Below are 20,566 nucleotides of genomic sequence, written 5' to 3' on the forward strand. Positions count from 1 at the left end.
TATTTTCAAACATTTAACAAGTAGATTCAAAGATAGTGTGGCATACTTAAGTATACCTTTGCTTTTGAGTATTATTATTGCTTAATATGAATTAAAAACCGTTATGCCTTTTTTTTTTCTATCTCAGTAACGTGTTTTACTTAAATCAATGTCCTCTTCATATTGTAATAAACATTATAATATCTCATTCTCATTACATAGAAGGACCCCATGGCTAATTGGGGTCTATAGGGAAACTGATTTAATTAGCATTGCCATAAAGAATCCGCTCAATGTGGTGTTTGCGTTTAGAATATAACTAAAATATCACATGGCTGCCTACAGTAGTGACTTCCAGAAACTGCAGATGTAGGAAGTTTATGGGAACAATGTTTAAAAACCCAGTTATTTTCAGTAATACAACACCGCATTTAAGACACAAATAGAAATATTTTTGATCCATGTTTCCTCTTTACCCTCAATCTCTTATGTACAAGACAACGTTCAGCATACAGTTTGGCTCCTGTGACTTTGTATGCTGTCTCCATGTAAGGTTATGAGCAAATACAGTACAGATTATTATTATGCTTTATTTATTAAACACCAACAAATTACTCAGTGCTGTACAATTTAAGTGGGGCAGTTAACACACAAAATACAAATATACATTAATACATACAGACACGCCAGGAGATGAGAACCCTGCCGTAAGCTTGCCATCGAGCCTTATGGTACATTTACACAAAGTTCCTGGCAGGAATGGTATCAGCACGCTTGTGAGCTTACAATCTAAAGGAGTAGTAGTTGGTCTTCAAATCTCATATTATCTTTATCAAATGTCCTGTCTTGCTTTCCATGTTGCAGTTCTATACCTTAATCGCAATGACCGCATTTGGACTGCAGCAAGTTTGAGTGCACCTTCTAGTGTACACAGTCTGTCTTTGTGGCACTGAAAGAGAACGAGTAACTGATTTTATAAATGCTAAATATATTTCCTGTTTCCCTACTACCATGCATTTCAGTTTGATATCCTGTAGCAATTGATCCAAATTATTAGTTTTTTTTGCGTACGTGAATGAGTATAATAAGTATGAATATTTCGACAAAATGTTATCCTGAAGATGCATAATACCGTGTAACTTTATCATTGGTTTGTGTGTCTTTGCAGTTCCATGGCCAAAAGTTCAAAATTAGACATTTCCTTCTTTAAATAAGAGTTAATTGCTTGTCTTGTATCACCCAGCAAGGACACCGACTGGGTTATAGTGGTCATTAGTGGATTAACCCTTAGTTAGGGAGATATTTGGGGCAATTATTCTGAAGCTAAGATTACTGTTTACCTTTCAGAATTCAGTTCATTCTTGAGTTGTGGTGGGGCAAAAGGGGACACCAGGAACCCTCTCTTCACCCTGTTTTTTTTTTGCTCTAGTAATATAAAAAAAGAAACAGGCGTCGGTGTATAATAAGATAGGGAGAGCTGAGTTGAATACAGTAGGATGACCAGTGGCTTTCTTGATTTGGCAAACCAGAATCAAAGCAGACCCCATATAATAATGTAACTGGATGAAAATATGAAATTACTCATAGTTTTGTATCTGAACCCTCATTTTTGGGGCAAAATAGAAAACAAAAACATAAAATTGCTCTTTTTTAATGTAAGTATTTATACCCCGTTTTAAAATGGTGAGAGTTTAGCCCCTTGTCTGGTGTCTTACTTGGGAGCAATAGAACTAATGGATCATTACAGGTTTAATTTGGAAACATTGTACAGTTGGGAAAGTTAATCTTTGCCAAGTGGCTATGGTTGAGCAGAGCTCAGTAGATTGAAAATAGCAATTAAATGAATTAAATTTACTCAGTAGTAAATTAAATGTTTGATTTGAAAGACCCAGACATGGAAGTAAGAAGTCCGTAACAATATGCCATTCACGAATCCCTAAGACCTCACTGCCAGAGAGACACTCAGAAGGATTATATGATAAAGATATATATAAATGCCTTTAATCGCATGGGCAAACAATGACAATGAACTGCGACATCAGTGCTCTGGGGGTTTTAACAATATTATCTTATTGAAAGTACAGAATGTGAATTTCTGAAAGAAAAAAAATATTGTAATAAACATTTCTTCTCCCCATGACACTTCATTAAAATATCAGATCAGACTTAATCCACCTGAAACCCATCTTCATAGATTCCCACTTACTCTTGCATGAGTATTTGTGCTTGAAAATTTCCGATTTTACCTTGAGATAAGCCATTGACTTTGGAAAGAAAAGCTTTGCCCGCCTGACGCTGCCAGTTATGCTGGAATATTGTTTCCGTTTAACTTTATTTTTTTTCCGGAGATATTGAAACAAAATGTCGTGCGGAATATCATCTTCTACAATGATAATTAATATGTTTATGACATGGCATTCAAACTGTATTACATAAAGACCTTTATGAAAGATGCACAAATAATGCCAGTTATTTCACTTTATCTAAGGTGCAAATCTGATTGGGCGATTGTGATCTCTCTCCCGTTTAATTCATGGAGGAGGATTAGAGGAGATCTTTTGTTTTTTTGTGTGTTGGTTTCTTCATTTATTTTGTTGCATTTGAGGGAATGGGGGGGGTTACCTGTTCTCATGTATAGTTGACAAGTTCTAAACATATATATATATATATATAAGTTTTTAAAAGCACGTTTAGTTTATTATTTACGGAATAATCTGTACTTTTATTTCAAACATGATACTTTTATATGGACTGCATTTCATGTTTAATAAAATATTACATTTTTAAAACTACTCCAGTATTTTTCTGAAACTTTCCATTTTTTTCTGGGGGAAAACTTTTTTTTCTAGTTTTTTTTTTTTCTCAGTTTTTTTTCCCCCATGGCTTCAAAATTTTACATCCCTAGTCATGATAAAATTTAAAATTTTAAATACTTTAGTGGCTAGCTGTACACCAACAATCACAGCACACTCACTTTTGTGTAGTCCTCTTAATTGTTTCCATCCTTAAATACACAATTCCAGAAATAAATGCAGATAAATGGCTCTGTTTAATATTTGGCAGAATCTTTGCAATAACAGCTGACAGAAAGCTCTACGTATTCTCGTGACTATAATAAAAAACAAACGTGGGATTACATTATCATAGACAATCTGTGTACATAAATAAATGCTGCATGTAAAATGTAATCTTCACTAACAAACAGGGGCCCCTAAATAGGCAGTAAACCCTGGAATTATTATCTTAGTTAATATCTTTAAAGGTGACATGCGATGTATGACCACCAGGTTTTTACAAGACACATTAACTGGCCGTACAACGTTTAAGGTTTCAGTGTTGCAATTAGAATTATATACTATTTGTGTCTATATGTAGCGTGTATTTGACCGGATAAAATGATGTGACATACGCCAATGCTAATATTGTTGATGTAGCCTATCCTGGATTTTGGCGGGGCGAAGGGATCCAGTTTCCTGATGACATTCCTCCGATGCTTCCTCTAGTCAGTCACTGCCTCGGTTACAGTGGTGGTTTTCACCGGTGCTTCTGCTATTGACTTTCCTCTACTTATGAAATTGCTGTAATTGTGGTATCCAGTGAAAATCCACACTAATGACTTGTCTTGATTGTCTGCGCCATCAGTGTTCACATTGCTATACGTATATAATATGTTTATACAAGCTTTTCTAATGAGAAGGTCTAGTCATTAGAAACATTTAGGTCTGTTTGAGCCAAAAAATGATGATATGATCAAGATTATTGAAGGCAAAAATTCAAGTAAAAGCAAAACTATATTTTCTTTTTAATAGGCACACTTTTGTCATTTTGGTGTCTTTACCACAAAATATTCATACATAGCATTCTTTGTGTAGTCACATCTATATGTAGCATTTATAAAATGCAATATTTGGCATACTCAGGAATTATAATTTTGTGCTTATATTTTGGTAGTTCCATTTTCCTGACCCAACCCGCTCTTGTTCACTAGTCATTCCAACCCATCCTTCCTGACCACATCGTGTCTTATGCTCCATGATTTCCACCATATGTCCCAAAGCACCCACTGCCTCCATAGTCCCAACAGCTGCTTGGACGTTCTCCCCACTGGCCCAGCCTGATGCTGCCATTTGCCAACTTGGGGTTCTTTTTCTTTAACAGTCCTCCCACCATTAACTGAGACTTCAGTTAAAGACAAATGTGTCTTTTACTCCCACAAAAACTACCTAAGTACTAATTCTGCTCTTATATGAAATACTCTCCAAACCATCCCCTTCACCCTGCCCCTAACTTGCTTATCTTCTCCGCTGTTGTACACCTTCCAACCCACAATATAGGTAAAAGTCCTGGATATGCAACTGTTCTCTGTAATTCCTTATCCCAGTCTGTAAGACTCCTCTTTATTCTGACTTTGGACACTCAATAAAACCTACAATTTCTGGGAAACAATAAAATCATCCTCCCCTAAATTTCCCTCACCGTTTATCTCATTCCACCTTTTAATAGATTTAAGCTGTCAAGAGCAGGGCCCTCTCCTTTTTCTGTAGCAGAGTCTTAAAGTGTGTCCATGGTAATTTTTAGATTGTAAATTTTAATGTGATTGTTTTTTGCCCTCCTCATTAAAGTAGCCCTACAAAGCCTGGTGGTGGCTTTGGATAAGGGACTATGTTAGCTCAGCTGGTACATTGGCTACATAGAATCTGCTCAATATAGGTTTGTTTAGTGTACTGGACTATAAAGGGCATCATCCGGTGTCACTGTTGTCATGGCTTGTGGTGGTCTGTTAAAATTAGAATTCTTCAGTTCTGTAAACTATAGTAAAGATCTGTGAACTGCCATAAGAAAACCTTTTTTTATTTTTTGTTCCAGGAGAAGAAACGTTTAGCGATATGTAATGCCGCACGTCAATGGGATATTCAGCAAAACAGAGTTACACCTGTCGCTTCTTCGGATCAAGAGAACAGAGACTGCGAGAGTCCTTCTCAAAAAGCATGGCGTGTAAATGGGGCTACAACGTATGATTTTACCGAAGAGAAAAGGTAATTTGCCTGAATTTCATTGAATTTCTAAAGTGTCTTTAATCAACTTGGTTTGACTGCACTGTTGTCCAACACATTAGTTAGGAGAACTTTCTGTCACCTGAAACACTATGTGAAATAAAGAAGATGAGAACCTTAAAATGTAGGCAGAGGAACTTGACATGTTCTCCTACTATGTTCTTTCTGTGTGTGTGGGATATTGGTATACCTGGGCCCAGGCTTGACCAGGAGTCCACTAGCAAAAGCCAGGTCAGTTTTCTCATTGTCTGTGCAGGGAAGTGAAGTTTCAGCCACATTTACTCCCGACTACTTTCCCTTCTACTACCTGACCATTAAAGGTCGTCTGGGGCTATCCCTTCTCTATAAGCAGGGCTCAACAAACCCCGGACGGCAGGTCTCTATTGCCACTAGAAATCGCTTGATTATTAATGTTATTTATTTCAGGTGATTTTAAATATCTGATATATTTTTGTTAGCAGGGCAAAATTCTATTCAACCTCTGTTACTCAAAACATTGTATAATGGAAGAACCAAAGTACTCAGTAGATTAACTGCCGATCACCTGGTTTATGGAACTAGATGTTTATTCTCTTTTGCGCTAAAGGTTTATGATTTTCTAAATTCTCCCTCTTCTCCAGTTGGGCCTTTTTTAAACTAGATTCCTCTTTGAGAACTTTCATTGTGGAGACGCATACTTCCAGGTTATAATCACTTCATGAGTCTCCAAGGCATCTGGTGCCCCACATCATAAATTATTTACTACATTCAATGAAAGCGTCTATCTAACCATGCAGTTTCTCTAAAATATGTTCACCGAGGAGATAGTAAATCAAGAAAATATCTGCAAAATGGTAATCGGTGCTTGGAACAGATGTTTCGTTTGCTATATAAGGCAGAGCAGGTGTTCCAACTATTCAGATTCTCTGAAGCTATGGTGTTTGCGCAAGGCTAGAGGTTATTCCAGAGTGAAATTTGGTTTTATCAGTCAGTAATTTAAATGGGATATTTGACTCTGTTAATCATCATTCAATAAGTATGTCTGCGGCACAGCAATATTATAGTAGAAGGAAATGTCAAAACACTGGGTTATAATTAAAGTGATAATAGAAAAATATGTAAACAAGCAGTGAACCACCTTTTAATGTATTATAAATGTCTAATAAACTGTGCAATCTCAAGTACAGGCATCTTGAATGTTCATGACTTGGGTTTTCTTCCTTGCCCCTCAAATAGAGGGTGACATTTTGCCCAAATGTCGGAAAAAAGGTCTTAAAGGCTAGCCATATATTTTTATGTTTGAATATTTGTTTACAAGGTCTGAGGCAGCTTATACATACGTGTTAGCCTAAGCATCTATGTTGTGATGAGGATTTACTTTCACTTTAAAGTTAATATCAACTCCTTAGCAAGTCACCAACCATTTTCACGAATCTTAAATCATTAGTACTTTTTGCAGATCAACAATTTTTCAAAATCAATTTTGCATTATTAACTTTATACAGAAAAAAAGCATTAATTTCTGTATAGTATTCAGTAATAATAATATTACTATTTTAATTTTTATATAACCCCCGTCGTCTATGCAGATCTTGCACAGTAGGGAATATGACATATCCACACGACAGACAGAGGCAAATTGCTGCCTAAGTTGAAGAAGCTGCGCTTGCAAGCCTACAAAGATATCATTGGCATAAGAAGACTTGAGGATGCATGTATATGTAATGCTCTCCACAGATGGTGAATAAATATATATAAAGGTGCCTTTAATACCTAAACAGACATAACATTCTGTCAGGCATCAGGGCCTAACTTGCTCAACCAGGTAGTTAATTCCCATTGTGGTCCTGTAAGCACAATGTGAGGGACCACAGAACATGTGCCCTGACTGTTGGTTATATCTGTGGTGTCCACAGACCCCGTGTTATTGGAACTTGTTTGTTACAGGTTCACGGTAAACTGTTTCCATACTATTCCATCACATTTGTGTCTATTTGTTTCATAGCGCAGCTTAGAATTTGTTTTTACCCATTGCATGCCATGTCTGAGTGTTAACCTAATGGACCTTCAGGTCTTCCCCAATAACTCTGACCATGGGTCATTTTAGTTGCTGTCGTTTTGCAACCTTTGACTGCCGAGTACCTCAGACGTACGCGTTAAACTCACAAAGCTTACTAGCAAATGCCTGTTGTGGGTACTAAATTAGATTCCGTCTTTATATAATACATATTAGAGTGCTTCTATGGTCCACTATGTCGTGGCTCATCATTGCAGTCTACACCGTATTATTTCCAACCGAGCTGCCAAAGAAATATGAGAGACGGGAGTGTCGGCGTCCTCCAAATCTTGGCATGACTTTTGGGACAATTTAAAATACAATATTAGAACTATTCAACAAAACCATTAAAACGACATGAACAAATTTATGAGAAATTGCGCAGCAAATAATATAGGACACAAAAAGTGATGGATTCCCAAACAGAAACCCTCTTGTTTTCACTGAAGGCCTGATTGTTCTTCAGTCTCCCTAATTTGCATACAGAGGAAATTCAACCGAAATCTGAGTGGAGTTTTTAATTATGCCGAAGTAATACCTGGTTGGAGACTCACAGTCTGCCACGTATTTAGAGTCCTGAACGTATGCATTAACTTTTATAGGATTACCTCATATGTCAGATTTCCACTCGTACCTCTAAGGCTCGGTATTCAAATCCTGTTCTAAAACAGTGCGCATTCCTGATGAACAAAGTGCGATTTATGCAATGCATCACTACACTTAATTATTCTGTCAAAATGATTGCTCAGCTCCGCGGAATAATATCTGTGTCACAAAAGAAACACTGTTTAACGTGTTAAGATCAGATAATGAGAACCTGGCGTCCTTAATTATGACGATTCAGCGATCAGTATCACCTGTCCTAGTCTTATCCCATATATGATCGGTTGTCCTACCTTGTTGAAGTAAAAGTCCTATCTAAGAAAACTGAAATGAAGTTTACCAAATTCTAGGATTTTTTTCACTAGGCTTTTTTTCCATGCAATATATATTTTTTGTGTGATTTGTACGGTATTTCTTATAGTGCAATGAGGAAGAAAATAATATGAGTGTTGTGTTTGCTCTAGATGATTACTAATAATACGCTAGCTGGTTAACACACCTTGCTGATTAAGACGTCTGGGCAACTTAGCAAATCCTTAAGATGTTTTGTAACACGACCTCTTAAAACAGAGGCCCCTTCTTTAGGTATGCGTTCTCTATGAGTGATGACCCATTAAAAGGTATCAGACGCTTTATCAGACTCTAGCTTCTATATTAATGATACATGAATATTATTTTTTGTGTTTCAGGTTAGTTCTTTGACTCCTTACTGCAATTCTGATTATTACTTATTACCATATATAAATCGGCAAGCTGTTTAGGCGCATCATTCCTTTAGCTATTTTAGTGTTTATTATACATATGCCCTACATCACAAATAAAATAAGACAACAGGCTAATGAGTGGTCTTTGGCCAGAGTTGGGCCAAAGACCACTCAATGTTGGGTTGAGTTTCTGTTATACCATGTTTTTGCAAAGTCCAACATAACTGTCTACTCAAGTACCTATTTTTTTTTATCCTTTTAATGCATTTCGAATAAAATGTCATCCTATTTGCTTAGCTATTCAACAAACACGTCAGAGTGAAAGGCTTGTACCTTCATGCCCTTTGATTTATAAATTGATGTGCATTGCAGTTGAACTAAAATCTTTTGTATGCAAGTTCGGATGTTTTGGGATCATACTCGTTGACGATGGAAGTTATAAAGTTATGCTGGTGATGTGAAAAGTTCTACCTATGATATTTTGCTACTTCACCTTTTGGCATTCATATTTTGAAAAATTCAATGGCTTTTGAATAAGAATACAAAAGAAGTATGTGTGAGTTTGCATGCAGGCTTAAACTGAATGAAGAAGGGCAGACGAGTGATGGTTTTGGTTGAAAGACTGAAGAGAGTTGTGATGGCCGGACATCATTTTCCATGGAATGATAAAGCCTGTTTTTATCGAATGCTGTTATGATGATCTACAGGACATTGAGTAATTTCTTCCTACTACCTTGTGGTTTCATATATTTAAATAAAGTGTTATCTGAACCAAAAATCTTATTAACCATCACTGTGTGTCAACGTAGATATATAGTACTGAAATTGTTCACGTGGCAATGCGTTCTTTTTGTGGGTCACATTTGTTGACACCTTTTAGAAACTGTAGTCATCTTTTGTAACGTTCAGGTAGGGATACTATGATAGTCCATATATAAATGATAAATGTAATGTATCCAGCTATCTTCATCATTCCATTTGTCACTGTTGATATATAACCTCTTTATTTCTGAAGTACTCATAAAGCCCTACTGTTTTTGTCTTTAAATGTAATAGGCTCATACATGCATCTGTTGCTATAACTCTTTCTAGACCACCCCCAAGATACACAGAAATGCCACTTTAACAGTTTTCCTATTTAAGTAGCAGTGAACAATAATTTGTGTTATCTTATAATTGTTCTTTGTTAAACTTAAATGGTGTACTTGCCTATAAAAAAAATACATAGCTCTACCTTTCTCTCTCCCTCATTTCTGTGTATATAAAAAAAAAGTTAGAAATTGCTTATACACTTCCAAATGTAACAGACACGTATGTATGTGAATACAAATGGAGCTAATAAGTTACAGCAAAACGTTACACCATTACAATTGGCAAAGTGGAACCATCACACAGTGTACTTAAATGCCTTTCTTTAAAGATGATGTTTTGGGAGGTGGCCACCGCAGCAGGTGCTTTTTCTGGATTATTCTTCTGCGTCGTAATAAAATAACTTTTGCAAGGCTAAGGTGAACGATGATGAGATGTTTCACCACTGCCTCTGCTAGCATATAATAGCTCATAGACACGGTGGCTGCTAATTATGCTTCCTCTTGAACATTTTCTGTGGTGTACTCAGCAGGATGGCTGGGTTTTTCATTATTGAAACGTATTTTGGGTTCATTCACATCAATTAATTCTACAATATTACCCCTCACGTTCTTGATTCAATTCAAACCATTATTTTCAAGGCTAGGGGCAAACATCTTTTAACATAACTGTATATGACCATGACTTGGAGACTATAAAGGTCAGTTAACTCCAGTAGTCGTCTTTGTGACCCAGGGTTGTTGGTACATTTCATAACCAAAAGACACTGGCATGTGGCCCTCCATATTAAAATCTTGTACAATACTGAATTATTTGTTTAATAGTGATTTTGTCTCAAGGAAATGTTTAAATTTTTTTCCCCTTCACAGATCAATTGACACTGTTCTCAGTAGTGCTGTGGAAGCACTTTCTGTAATAGACTCCCATCTTGTGGAACTGGAAGGGGATACCCTCTGTCTTTATGGGTTGGCAGCTTTGGAGTCGTTAGATAGGACCTGGAGCGTTCAGACATCTGGATCAGTCAGCACGGTCTCCTTTACATTTATCAACTTTGATGATATTGTACAAGTTTTACCAAAACTGAGAACCAAATTTCCCAATGCAACGGTAAGGGAAAACCCCAAAACAATCAATGTTTGTGTGACTTTTTTTTGGTTGCTGCTTTAAATCGTTCTGTTTAGAATTGATTGAAAAGAAAAAACACCCCAGCCTTTCTATTCTATTACTAGGTTGTTAGTGCAGGTTAGGCTGGACAGGGAAGACTTGCTAGGATGAGGAGAGTCCATTGGCCGTCTCTTGTGCAGAATGTTCTCTAAATCCTCGTGTTTTAGCTATTGAGTATGGACTCCAAATCATAGAGCAAATAAAGTCAGATTCACTAGATTCATTTATGGCTGCCAACTTTAGTTTAAACCTTGTTGACTTTACTTGGATTTATTTCAAGGATGTGAAAACTGCAGCTTATTGTGAACTCTGAGAAAGAGAGGTGCAGAGATGCTACTGTTTCTCATCAAATCTGTCTTGGTGAATTTCCTTAAAGTGGTAGAGCTTCCAGCACCCCTGACTGGAGGAAGGGGTTGGTGGAGGCTCCATCCTTTTGTAGAAGTTCCACGGAAGGCCAAAATAATGAAGACAAATATATCTGCACTATTCTGGCCTCACTGTGCACTGCTGCAAAAAGAAAGAGCCTCCAGTCGGTGGAGAGGGTGTGCCTAGAGGCGCCGTCCTTTTGCAGAAGTTTACTTGGAGGCTATGTCCACCAAAAACTGGATGAAGAAAGAAGACACAAGGAGCAACAGGCGACGAGAGGCAGATGAAGGGAGGCATTCAGAGATAGAGTGAAAAAAAGTGTGAATGAGAGTATAAGAGAGCATAAGTGTGAAAGAGCAAGAGCTGAATCATTTTTTCTCCATTCCTATACTAACCCATTTTAAATGTGAGGTCAGAGGCTTTGAATCTGAAATGTACACCCAGAAGTAATATAAAACACAAGTATGTTTACTTCTTACAAGTAATGCATAATACACATCAAACATGGTCTTGTTTTCATTGTTCTAAAAAAAATAAATTACAAGTGCAGCTATGGAAGAGCCACAGGAACATAACAGCTAACTATTTATCATCAGTTTAACAACTTGTCATTTAACGTAACTGTACGATCTGGTAGGCAGACCACAGAAGCTGGGAGTTTGCAGGAGAAATGAACTTTTCAACTCCAAGCTGTCACTATGCATTACATATGGCCAACTCTGTCCTTCTTGCAGGAGAGGCACACTGCGGTTCACCTGTTATAATACAGTTAAAACACAGAGTGATTTCAGATAGGAGCAACCATTTATCGTTTTATTCTTTTACACAGATATTTAAATTCACTCTGGTCGGGGCTTTGAAGCTTTCCCTCTTACGTTGCTTATCAAACTTGGTGTATTTTCTAAAGACGTTAATGGGATTATTGTGGGTAGAGGTGATGTGCATCTAAATAAATGTTATTCTAAGTAACCATTGTTGTCCTAGTCATTGCTAACACATTATTAAAATGCTTTGTGTGACCAAATTGTTCCTGTCTTTGCTAACAGCACTTAAAGTTTAAAGAAACCAACCTTGTCACTCTACATCAGTTCAATGCCTTGGCTCAGCTTCGCCGACTCGATCAGTTGACTGTGGATCCTCAGGGAAACCCTGTTGTTAATTTTACACTCTGGAAATTCTATGTTCTTTTCAGACTGAACAATTTCAACATACAGAAAATCAATGACATTGAGGTAAGAAAAACGGTCTACACTGTCATGATACATAATGATTATTTTCTGTTCTGTAAAGAGACAATTGAGTTTCTTCCACAGGAAGGCCAAATTTGGCCATTCACAAAATAGTTTTGTGTGTTCTTGTGCATATTTCTTTGTTTGTCTGTTTGTTGTTTGAAGTTTAAGACATTGGAGAGTGAATGCAACATAAGAATATGCATGTACTATATTTATTAGAGTATGATAAGGCTTATCTCCCTTGCACGCCGCTCTTCTTCTGCTTTCCCACTCTGTAAAATCCTCCACTGACTCTCTATTACCTTTAGCATTAAATTTTACATCCTTGTACCAACATATTAGGCCCCCATAACACTGATCCTCCATATACTTCTGCCCTCATAAAAAAAAATGTACTCCCCTATTCCATCTTTACGTTCTTCCCATGGGCTAAGGCTCTCCTCCTCACTTATCACCTCTTTTTTTCCCGTCTACAAGATTTCACTCGGGCTGCCCCGTATCTCTGGAATCTACTTCTACCGAACCTTCAGCATTCACCCTCCCAACAGTCAATAAAAATCTCAAAACCTACTTTTTCAGAGAAGCTGCACTTAGTAGCAAGAACTTCCCTGTCACTGATACAACCACCACACTACCTCTCACCCTTCTCCGTACCTTACGTTTCTCCTCACTCTTCCCCGTTCCCTCTGCGAGCAGGACCCTCTCCACCTAATGTATCGGTTTGTCTTAGTCTGTCAATTCTCGTCTTGTCAGACCCCTTGAATATATGTATTGTAAGAAGTGTGTAAATTGTTGGCGCTACATAAATAAAAGATAATACATAATTATAATAAGATAATTAAGTTAAATGATACATGTGAGGACAATAAGATATACAGAAAATTGGCTTTGCAAAATGAATTGTAAAAAGAAATGAATGCAATTTTAAAAGTGCAATGACAGAAACAGTTTGCTTGTTTTCTTTCTTCAGATTATGAAAATGTTGAACTGAATGAATAATATTGAATTTATTGTTTTCATTCCTTAAAAACTGAAATCTCCTAAATAGTTAGTTAGCGCCAACATGAAGTATATCAAATATCAAAAAACAAAATGCAGCATAGCTCCCAACATAAAGTTGCAAAATAACATTAAATAGTAACTAGGTGCGTGGTACATCAGACCTCTGACCTACTTGAGGTTTCCCTGGAGGCAGTTCTTATCGGCAAGCCTCAGGCCAGATTTCCTAAGCTGACACGCTATTGTTAAATGATTAATAATAATAATGAGAATGTTAACATTTTGACACACTGATTTGACAGGTCACACAAAATGATGTTGTTATGTCTGAAAGACTATTTGGAATTCTTGCCTACGTAGCATCATCTGAACTACCAAATTACAGACTTCATGGGGATGTAAAGTAAGTAACGCAACAAAAATACACCAATGGTTTTAAAGATATTTGTAATCAAAGACTGATAATGAAAAATTGGCTAAATGTGCATATGTTAAAGTTCAAACATTCCAAGATTTGTTACAATGCCTTTTTCCTTCTGCATTTCTTTCTTTTAAAGTAGGGAACATCAGTAGGAGTTGCTTCCGACATCCTTTAACCAAGATATAAATCTAATCACAAAGAATAATTAATAAGAAATATTAAGAAATACTTGAAAGGGAGCTCCCGTTGATAAAATATCAAGTCTTCTGTCTAGTCTTCTGCACCCTCTCTACCCGTAAAGTACGCACTTGCTCTAAGATCAAAACTCCCTAACAAAAAACCCGAACACTCACTTTAACACCATACACTTACACATACAAACACACACTGCCTCGCCTTGACAGACTAACACCATACGTTAACACACAAATGCACATAAACACCGACTCACACTAAAACCATACAGTAACAGACACACATTTAGGCTAACATCATACTCGCACATCATACTCACTGTTGCTCACCAAAGACAACCATATATGTGGGTATCTACTGTATGTGTGTGCACATGTAAGTGTCTAGTGCATATGTCTTTGCATGTGTGTCTGCAAATGAATATGTCATACGTAACATACACACACATATATAGATGTATTAAAGTTTTTAGTAGTCACTAAAGTATTGACATATATCATATTTTGCAGTCCCTTGTTTTGTACTATATTCTTTACATTTCCCTGAGAATCACAAGGATTTACTTCCTATCCTGTGCAAGGTCTGCTTAGTTAAGTTTCCTAGACCTTTTGTCAACTAGGCTAGTCTGTTATTCATTTTGAACACTTATTGAGTTGCCGCAGGGCTGTCTCTCTGAGTTTGTAGAATTTGAGCATACATGGAGTTAAATGTTAATTGTGTCATGAAACACTCTATATTAAAGCTAGTGTGGATGCATGTTGTTAAGCTGTAATGTGTCTTCCTAAAGAAAGAAACCATCCCACCACCATCTTGAGGGGAAGCCTAAGAAGTATCCTGCTGTAGGTGACGAAAGTTATGATTGCCAAAAACTAGGTGACATCCCTAATCGAGCAGCATTATACTACGTTCCTCAAGACCTGCTCAACGAGAAGCTGGAGGTAATACTGTTTTCTTGATTTCCTGCAAGCTATAGCATGTGCGGCACGCGTCCTTTAGCAAATGTCTTATTTCATTTTTTTATTTTATTATTCCTCCCCGTGCACTGATGCACAATATGGTACTATATGTGGTAGAGGAAAAAGGGTGAAGAACAATTAAATAAAAGAGGAGCGAACACATAAAGGTACATACACTATATGGACAAAAGTGTTGAGACACCTGACCATTATACCAACAGGGACTTTTATGACATCACATTCTAAATACAGAGACATTAATATGTAATTGATCCCCCTTTTCAGCTATGCAGCCTCCACAATCTTTCCATTTTGGAGTGTTTCTGTTGGAATTTTTGCCCATTCATACAGTAGAGCATTTGTGAGGTCAGGCACTGATGTTGGATAATGACCTGATAAAGGTCTAACTTGCAATCTCTGCTCCAGTTCACCCCAAATGGGATTGAGGTCAGAGCTCTGTGTGGGCCAGTCAAGTTCTTCCACACCAAACTCATCCAACCATGTCTTTATGGACCTTGCTTTGTGCACTTGGGCACAGTCATGCTGTAATAAAAAAGGGGCTTCTCCAAACTGTTCCCACAAAGTTGGAAACATAGGATTGTCCAAAATGTCTTGGTCTGTCCCCTTTTCTGATGTCATAAAATGTCATATTCTAATAAAAGCAAATGAAAAAATTGAAATCAAAAAAATATGTAAAAGAGACATTTGTAGGAAGAAAACTTTTTCTCGTGTTTAGGAGTTGTCATTTTTTTGTGTACTTAATAACTGCCATGTTTTCATCTTCCATTTTTTGGAAGGACTCACATTAGCTTCTTAAATATTTACATTAATCAAGTATTTTAGGTACCTAGCTGAATGGCTTGTAATATTCAGACTAGATAGGCTGAATGATTCTCATCTACCATCAAATTCTGTGTTTCTTTATAACAAGCGTGTAACACTATTGTCTTGCCTTTCTAGTTTCTTTAGATAAAATCCATTTACTGGATCAAATTTTATTTTGGATTTAAGGGCACATTAAAAAAGTTCAAGTAATAAAACTCCAGCGTAAATATGATGTGCCACAAAAACCCTGTTAATGAGGATCCCCAGTTGAGTTTGTTTGTGGGAAAAAAACACGTTTCTCATGATAATCAGCGGGATAGGATTTTCTGCCGCTTATCAAACATTTAGAATTCTCAGTGAGGATTATCCAAGCTAAGATCGAATGCTTTTAAGCACGATAAAAACATAACTTGATACCAAGAGATATCTCTATTAATGTCATACGAATTATTTTTATGCACGTTAAGGTTTTAAGTAGGAATGGGGCTGTGCATAGAGCCATAATTAGATGTAATGAGATGTGCTTGCACTGGTGTAGGTTGGTTGATAAAGTGCAAGTTGTTTTGTTCCTCAAAATATTCTAAGTGTTTCTTGTCATACAGGCATTTTCACTTTTTTAACTTATTGAGCATTCTGCGTTGTGCCCTTGGCTGGGCGCCCACTCCTAGGGAGGGTACCCACAGTACTAAATTGTACTCCGTTTATATATAAACAACTTCTTCTGTGGAAAGATGAATATGTAAACTCCTTGAGATTATTCTGTAACCCTTTCCAGCTTTATGCAAATCACCAATTCCTGATTGTGAGCCTTCTGAGATTTCTTTTTGTGAGACATTGCTGTTGCTTCTTAAAAATAGCAAACTTAAAATCTCTGAGTGTTTTTTTATGTCGAAGTAGCTCTTTGATCCAGTTTCATTTATTGAGGTTAGTTAACTCTTGACTCCAATTAGCTTTTGCTGAAGTGATTAGCCTAGGGGTTCAAATACGTTTTCCAACCCATGATGTTTGAATGACATGAACAATACAATCATTTATGTGTTATTCATTAAAACAGATTGTGTTTGCTCATTTCTGTAACTTAAATTTAGATCATATCATATTTGAAGACCTATACATAAATACCGTATTTATCGGCGTATAACACGCACTGGTGTATAACACGCACCCCCATTTTTGAACAAAAAAAACTTCATCAGAATCACTGCTATCTGGGAAACCACACACACACAGTAAGACACACACACAGTAAGACACACTCACACTCAGACACACACACTAAGACACACACAGTAAGACACACACACACACTAAGACACACTAAGACATAGACACACACTAAGACACAGACACAAACAGACTCAGAGACACACACAAACACACTCAGACACACACACTCAGACACACACACCCTAACCCCCCTTCTCAGTATCTCCCCTCTCTCTCCCTAACCCCACCCCGGTCACTTACCTTCAACTCCTGTGTTGGAAGCGTGAGGCGTTTGTCTCGGGTGCCGGCACTTCACTGCTGAGCGCCGGCACCCGAGACAAACGCCTCACGCTTCCAACACAGGAGTTGAAGCGCTGAGGCAGGCGGCGGCGGCTGAGGCTGAGGCAGGCAGCGGCGGCGGCTGAGGCAGGCGGCGGCGGCGACTGAGGCTGAGGCAGGCGGCGGCGGCTGAGGCTGAGGCAGGCGGCTGAGGCTGAGGCAGGCGGCGGCGGCCGCCAGCAGAGGAGTCCTGGATTTCTGTCAGGGGGGCCCGAGAGTTGCCGAGCGGTCGTCTTCAGCAACCGCTCGGCACCCCTTGGGCCCCCCCTGACTGGCAGAACTCCAGGGCCCGGTCGCAGTTGCGACCCCGGTAGTTCCGCCACTGGCTCTAGGATTTATCGGCGTATAACACGCAGGTAGGGTTTCAGCTTCATATTTTAGTTAAAAAAGTGCGTGTTATACGCCGATAAATACGGTACTGGTAATTCCTGAGGGTTCACTTACCTTTTGTTGCCACTGTATGTTTATCCCATCATTTTTTTAAACTTTTTTTTTTAACTTAAAACTTAATTTGCTCAATGAAATGCAAGTCAGTATATTTGTGTCAATGAAAAATAAATTTAAAACTGATAGTAACCTCAAATATTGCTTACTAATGCCGTATGATATATATTAGACGTGCGCAAATCGACAGGTTCTGAGTTGTCAAGTAACTTGCCCTCTAAGTCGAGAAGCTGATGGTAGAATTGTAAATGATGTTTCTAATGACGTCTATGCTGATCAAAGCTGTAACGTGTTTCTATTGAATCAATAACTATAAATTGTGTTTGCTTCACTGTTTTCTCACTAAAGATTTCACTTAGAAATTAAGCTCATCTTTCCTTGGACTATGGCAGTGCCCATGCGTGGGAAATTTTTGAGCACACATCGTCTGTTTTTTGTTTCTGTTACTATGTAACGGTATCCCTTGGTAAATAGTACACATTCCCATGATAATTTGTTTGGTTTGTAAAGTATTTGTGATTTTACAGGTTTACATACATTTAAAGAATAACTTTCAAATTGTTTTAACAACTCAGAAAATGATTTTAAAAAGTAACCTGGCAAACATCACAATCCATCTGCGGGTTAAAAATAATGGCTTGGAGAATCTCCCGGCAATGTCGTTTTGAGGCATTGTAATACTATATCAACAATAGCAGTCTAGTATGTTTTATTTTTTCCATAGAAGCCAGCGTCTGGCAGGTAAGATAAACTTAACCTGTTTAGATGAATCACCATAATGAATAATGTTTCCTTTTCAGGAAATCAAAGAGAAGAAGGCCTTATGCCACTCCTACGTACAGGACCTTGTGAATGAAGCTGCTGAAATCAACATGAAAAATGAGTCCCTGCAGAAGCTATGGCCACAGATGTTCATTGAACTTGTCAGAGATGCAGTGATTGAAGTTCGTGATAAAAACTCCTACATGAAACAATGTCTACAAAAGATTTCAGAGCAAAAATAGCTGTGCACGACCACGGTTTGACCAAGTCCAGGAAGGGCACTATAACTCAGTATTTATTAATATATACACGTTTTCATGAAATGTCCTAACCCGATAAAGGAAGTATATCATGTTTACTTACACCTGTGCTAGCCAAATGCCTACGCCACCCTAGGACATGACAAAAACACACAAGCTATATATTTTAGTTTGACCAATACAGAGGTGCAAGGCCCAAATGCATTTCTTATCGTCACAAGATTCCAAGTATTAATCTGTTTTGAAACCAGTTCTAAGCAAGAAATGATTGTTATGGACAAAGGTCTTCCATTTTTGTTGCTGTTGAAAAATGTGGTAACTGGTTTGCTGGGTGTTTGGTTTGAGGGATCTTTACTTTTCAGTGCATTCAGCTTTTTATGAACCCTTGTTAAAAAAAATTAAATAAAAATCTAATTAATGCTTTTTTTTGATTTGGACTCATGGCTTTCTTGGTTAGTTTAAGTCATTGTGACAATCACATTATCAGTTAGCAGTATTATTTTTACTCTCCCTTCAGCAGTAAGGGTGAGCAGCAACAGGTGTAGCTGCTGGACTTCCTAACACTTAAGGTAGGTTCACTTTGCTTCATTCGCCTATAATAATGTAATGTGTAGAGGAAGAAATTATTATTATCTTTTATTTATATAGCGCCAACAAATGAAGCAGCGCTTAATACAATACATATATTCAAGGGGTATGAGAAGATGAGAATTGACAGACTAAGACAAACCGATACATTAGGTGGAGAGAGCCCTGTTCGCTAGCTTACAATCTTGCATGACAAGGCCGTTATTGGTAGCAGGATTGTGTCAACAACGGTATTTTTCAATCACCACTGGTAGATGTCACACTTACCTCTTCGCTGCTGCACGCACGCGAGCAGAAGTCTGCTCGCGTGCGGCAGCAGCTTCAGTACACCCCTTCGTTGCCGCACGCACGCGAGCAGAAGACTGCTCGCGCACGGCGGCAGCCTTCCGATACCCCTTCGGTTCCGCACGCGCGCGTGCAGAAAACTGCTCACGCACGGCGGTCTTCCGGGGATTCTATTAACCCCATTCGACCACCCGCATCGGGGACGGAGTTCCGGAGCTGGGAGTCTTGCTTCTGCCGGGCATCGTATGGTCCGACGAAGCAGTGACTCCCAGCATCTGGTACTTACCCGGGCTCGCTCTTCTGCCATTCCTCCTGCTTGTCCTGTAGGGGGAATGGCCAGTCTGTCTCAAAGGCGGGGTTCTGGGAGATCCTCCCGTGCTATTGGGTCACGGGCTGGGAGGCGGAGCTTGTGATTTTGGCGCCGGTTTTAAATACCCTGGATATGCTTAGTCTGGTAACCTGTTGTGGTCCTTGTTGCAGTTTGATCCCTTACGTTTATGCCAGGCCCGGACTGGCCATCGGGCACACCGGGCATTTGCCCGGTGGGCCGGGCCACGGCAGGGCCGCATTGACTTAGGGGCTGATGGAGCTGCAGCTCCAGGCCCCTACCCTACCAACTGCGACCGGGTCCGCCACTCTAAGGGGCCGGGAAGCCCCCACCAAGGCTGGCCTTACGGGTCTGCGGCCGCACAGGGTTTAAATTAAAACATCGGGGTTTTTTTTTACTTTATTTAACATGGAGGATGTTAAATAAAGTTTAAAAAAAAAAACCCCGATGTTTTAATTTAAACCCTGTGCGGCCGCAGACCCCTAAGGACGGCCCTGGTGGGGGCTTCCCGGCCCCTTAGGGCAGGGCCGACCTTTGGGGTGTGCGACCGCACAGGGCGCCACACTCCAGGGGGCGGCCGCCACACTCCAGGGGGCGGCCGCTCATCAGGGGGTGCCAACTTGCGGCACCCGGCACCCCTCCAGAGACGGACAGTAATGTCCGCCGCTGGAGGAGCAGGCTCGCAAGGGAGCGGTATCGGAGGTCTTTAACAGACCTCCGGTTCCCTTGAGT

The 20,566-nt window shown here is 38.8% G+C and overlaps 1 protein-coding gene across 1 annotated transcript in view; it reads left to right on the forward strand.

Moving 5' to 3' along the window:
* LRRC49 (leucine rich repeat containing 49) overlaps positions 1-19,056 on the forward strand; it is a 38,488-nt gene extending 19,432 nt beyond the window's left edge. Inside the window, exons 12-17 of the mRNA XM_053464305.1 lie at positions 4,846-5,015; positions 10,334-10,571; positions 12,041-12,226; positions 13,528-13,628; positions 14,629-14,779; positions 18,412-19,056. Coding sequence (XP_053320280.1) covers positions 4,846-5,015; positions 10,334-10,571; positions 12,041-12,226; positions 13,528-13,628; positions 14,629-14,779; positions 18,412-18,615 — 1,050 coding nt within the window. The 3' untranslated portion in view covers positions 18,616-19,056. The remainder of the gene's footprint in view (positions 1-4,845; positions 5,016-10,333; positions 10,572-12,040; positions 12,227-13,527; positions 13,629-14,628; positions 14,780-18,411) is intronic.
* The last annotated feature ends 1,510 nt before the right edge of the window (positions 19,057-20,566 follow it).

Source organism: Spea bombifrons, chromosome 4 (assembly GCF_027358695.1).
Source record: "Spea bombifrons isolate aSpeBom1 chromosome 4, aSpeBom1.2.pri, whole genome shotgun sequence".
In the NCBI taxonomy this organism is placed as follows: Eukaryota; Metazoa; Chordata; class Amphibia; order Anura; family Pelobatidae; genus Spea; species Spea bombifrons.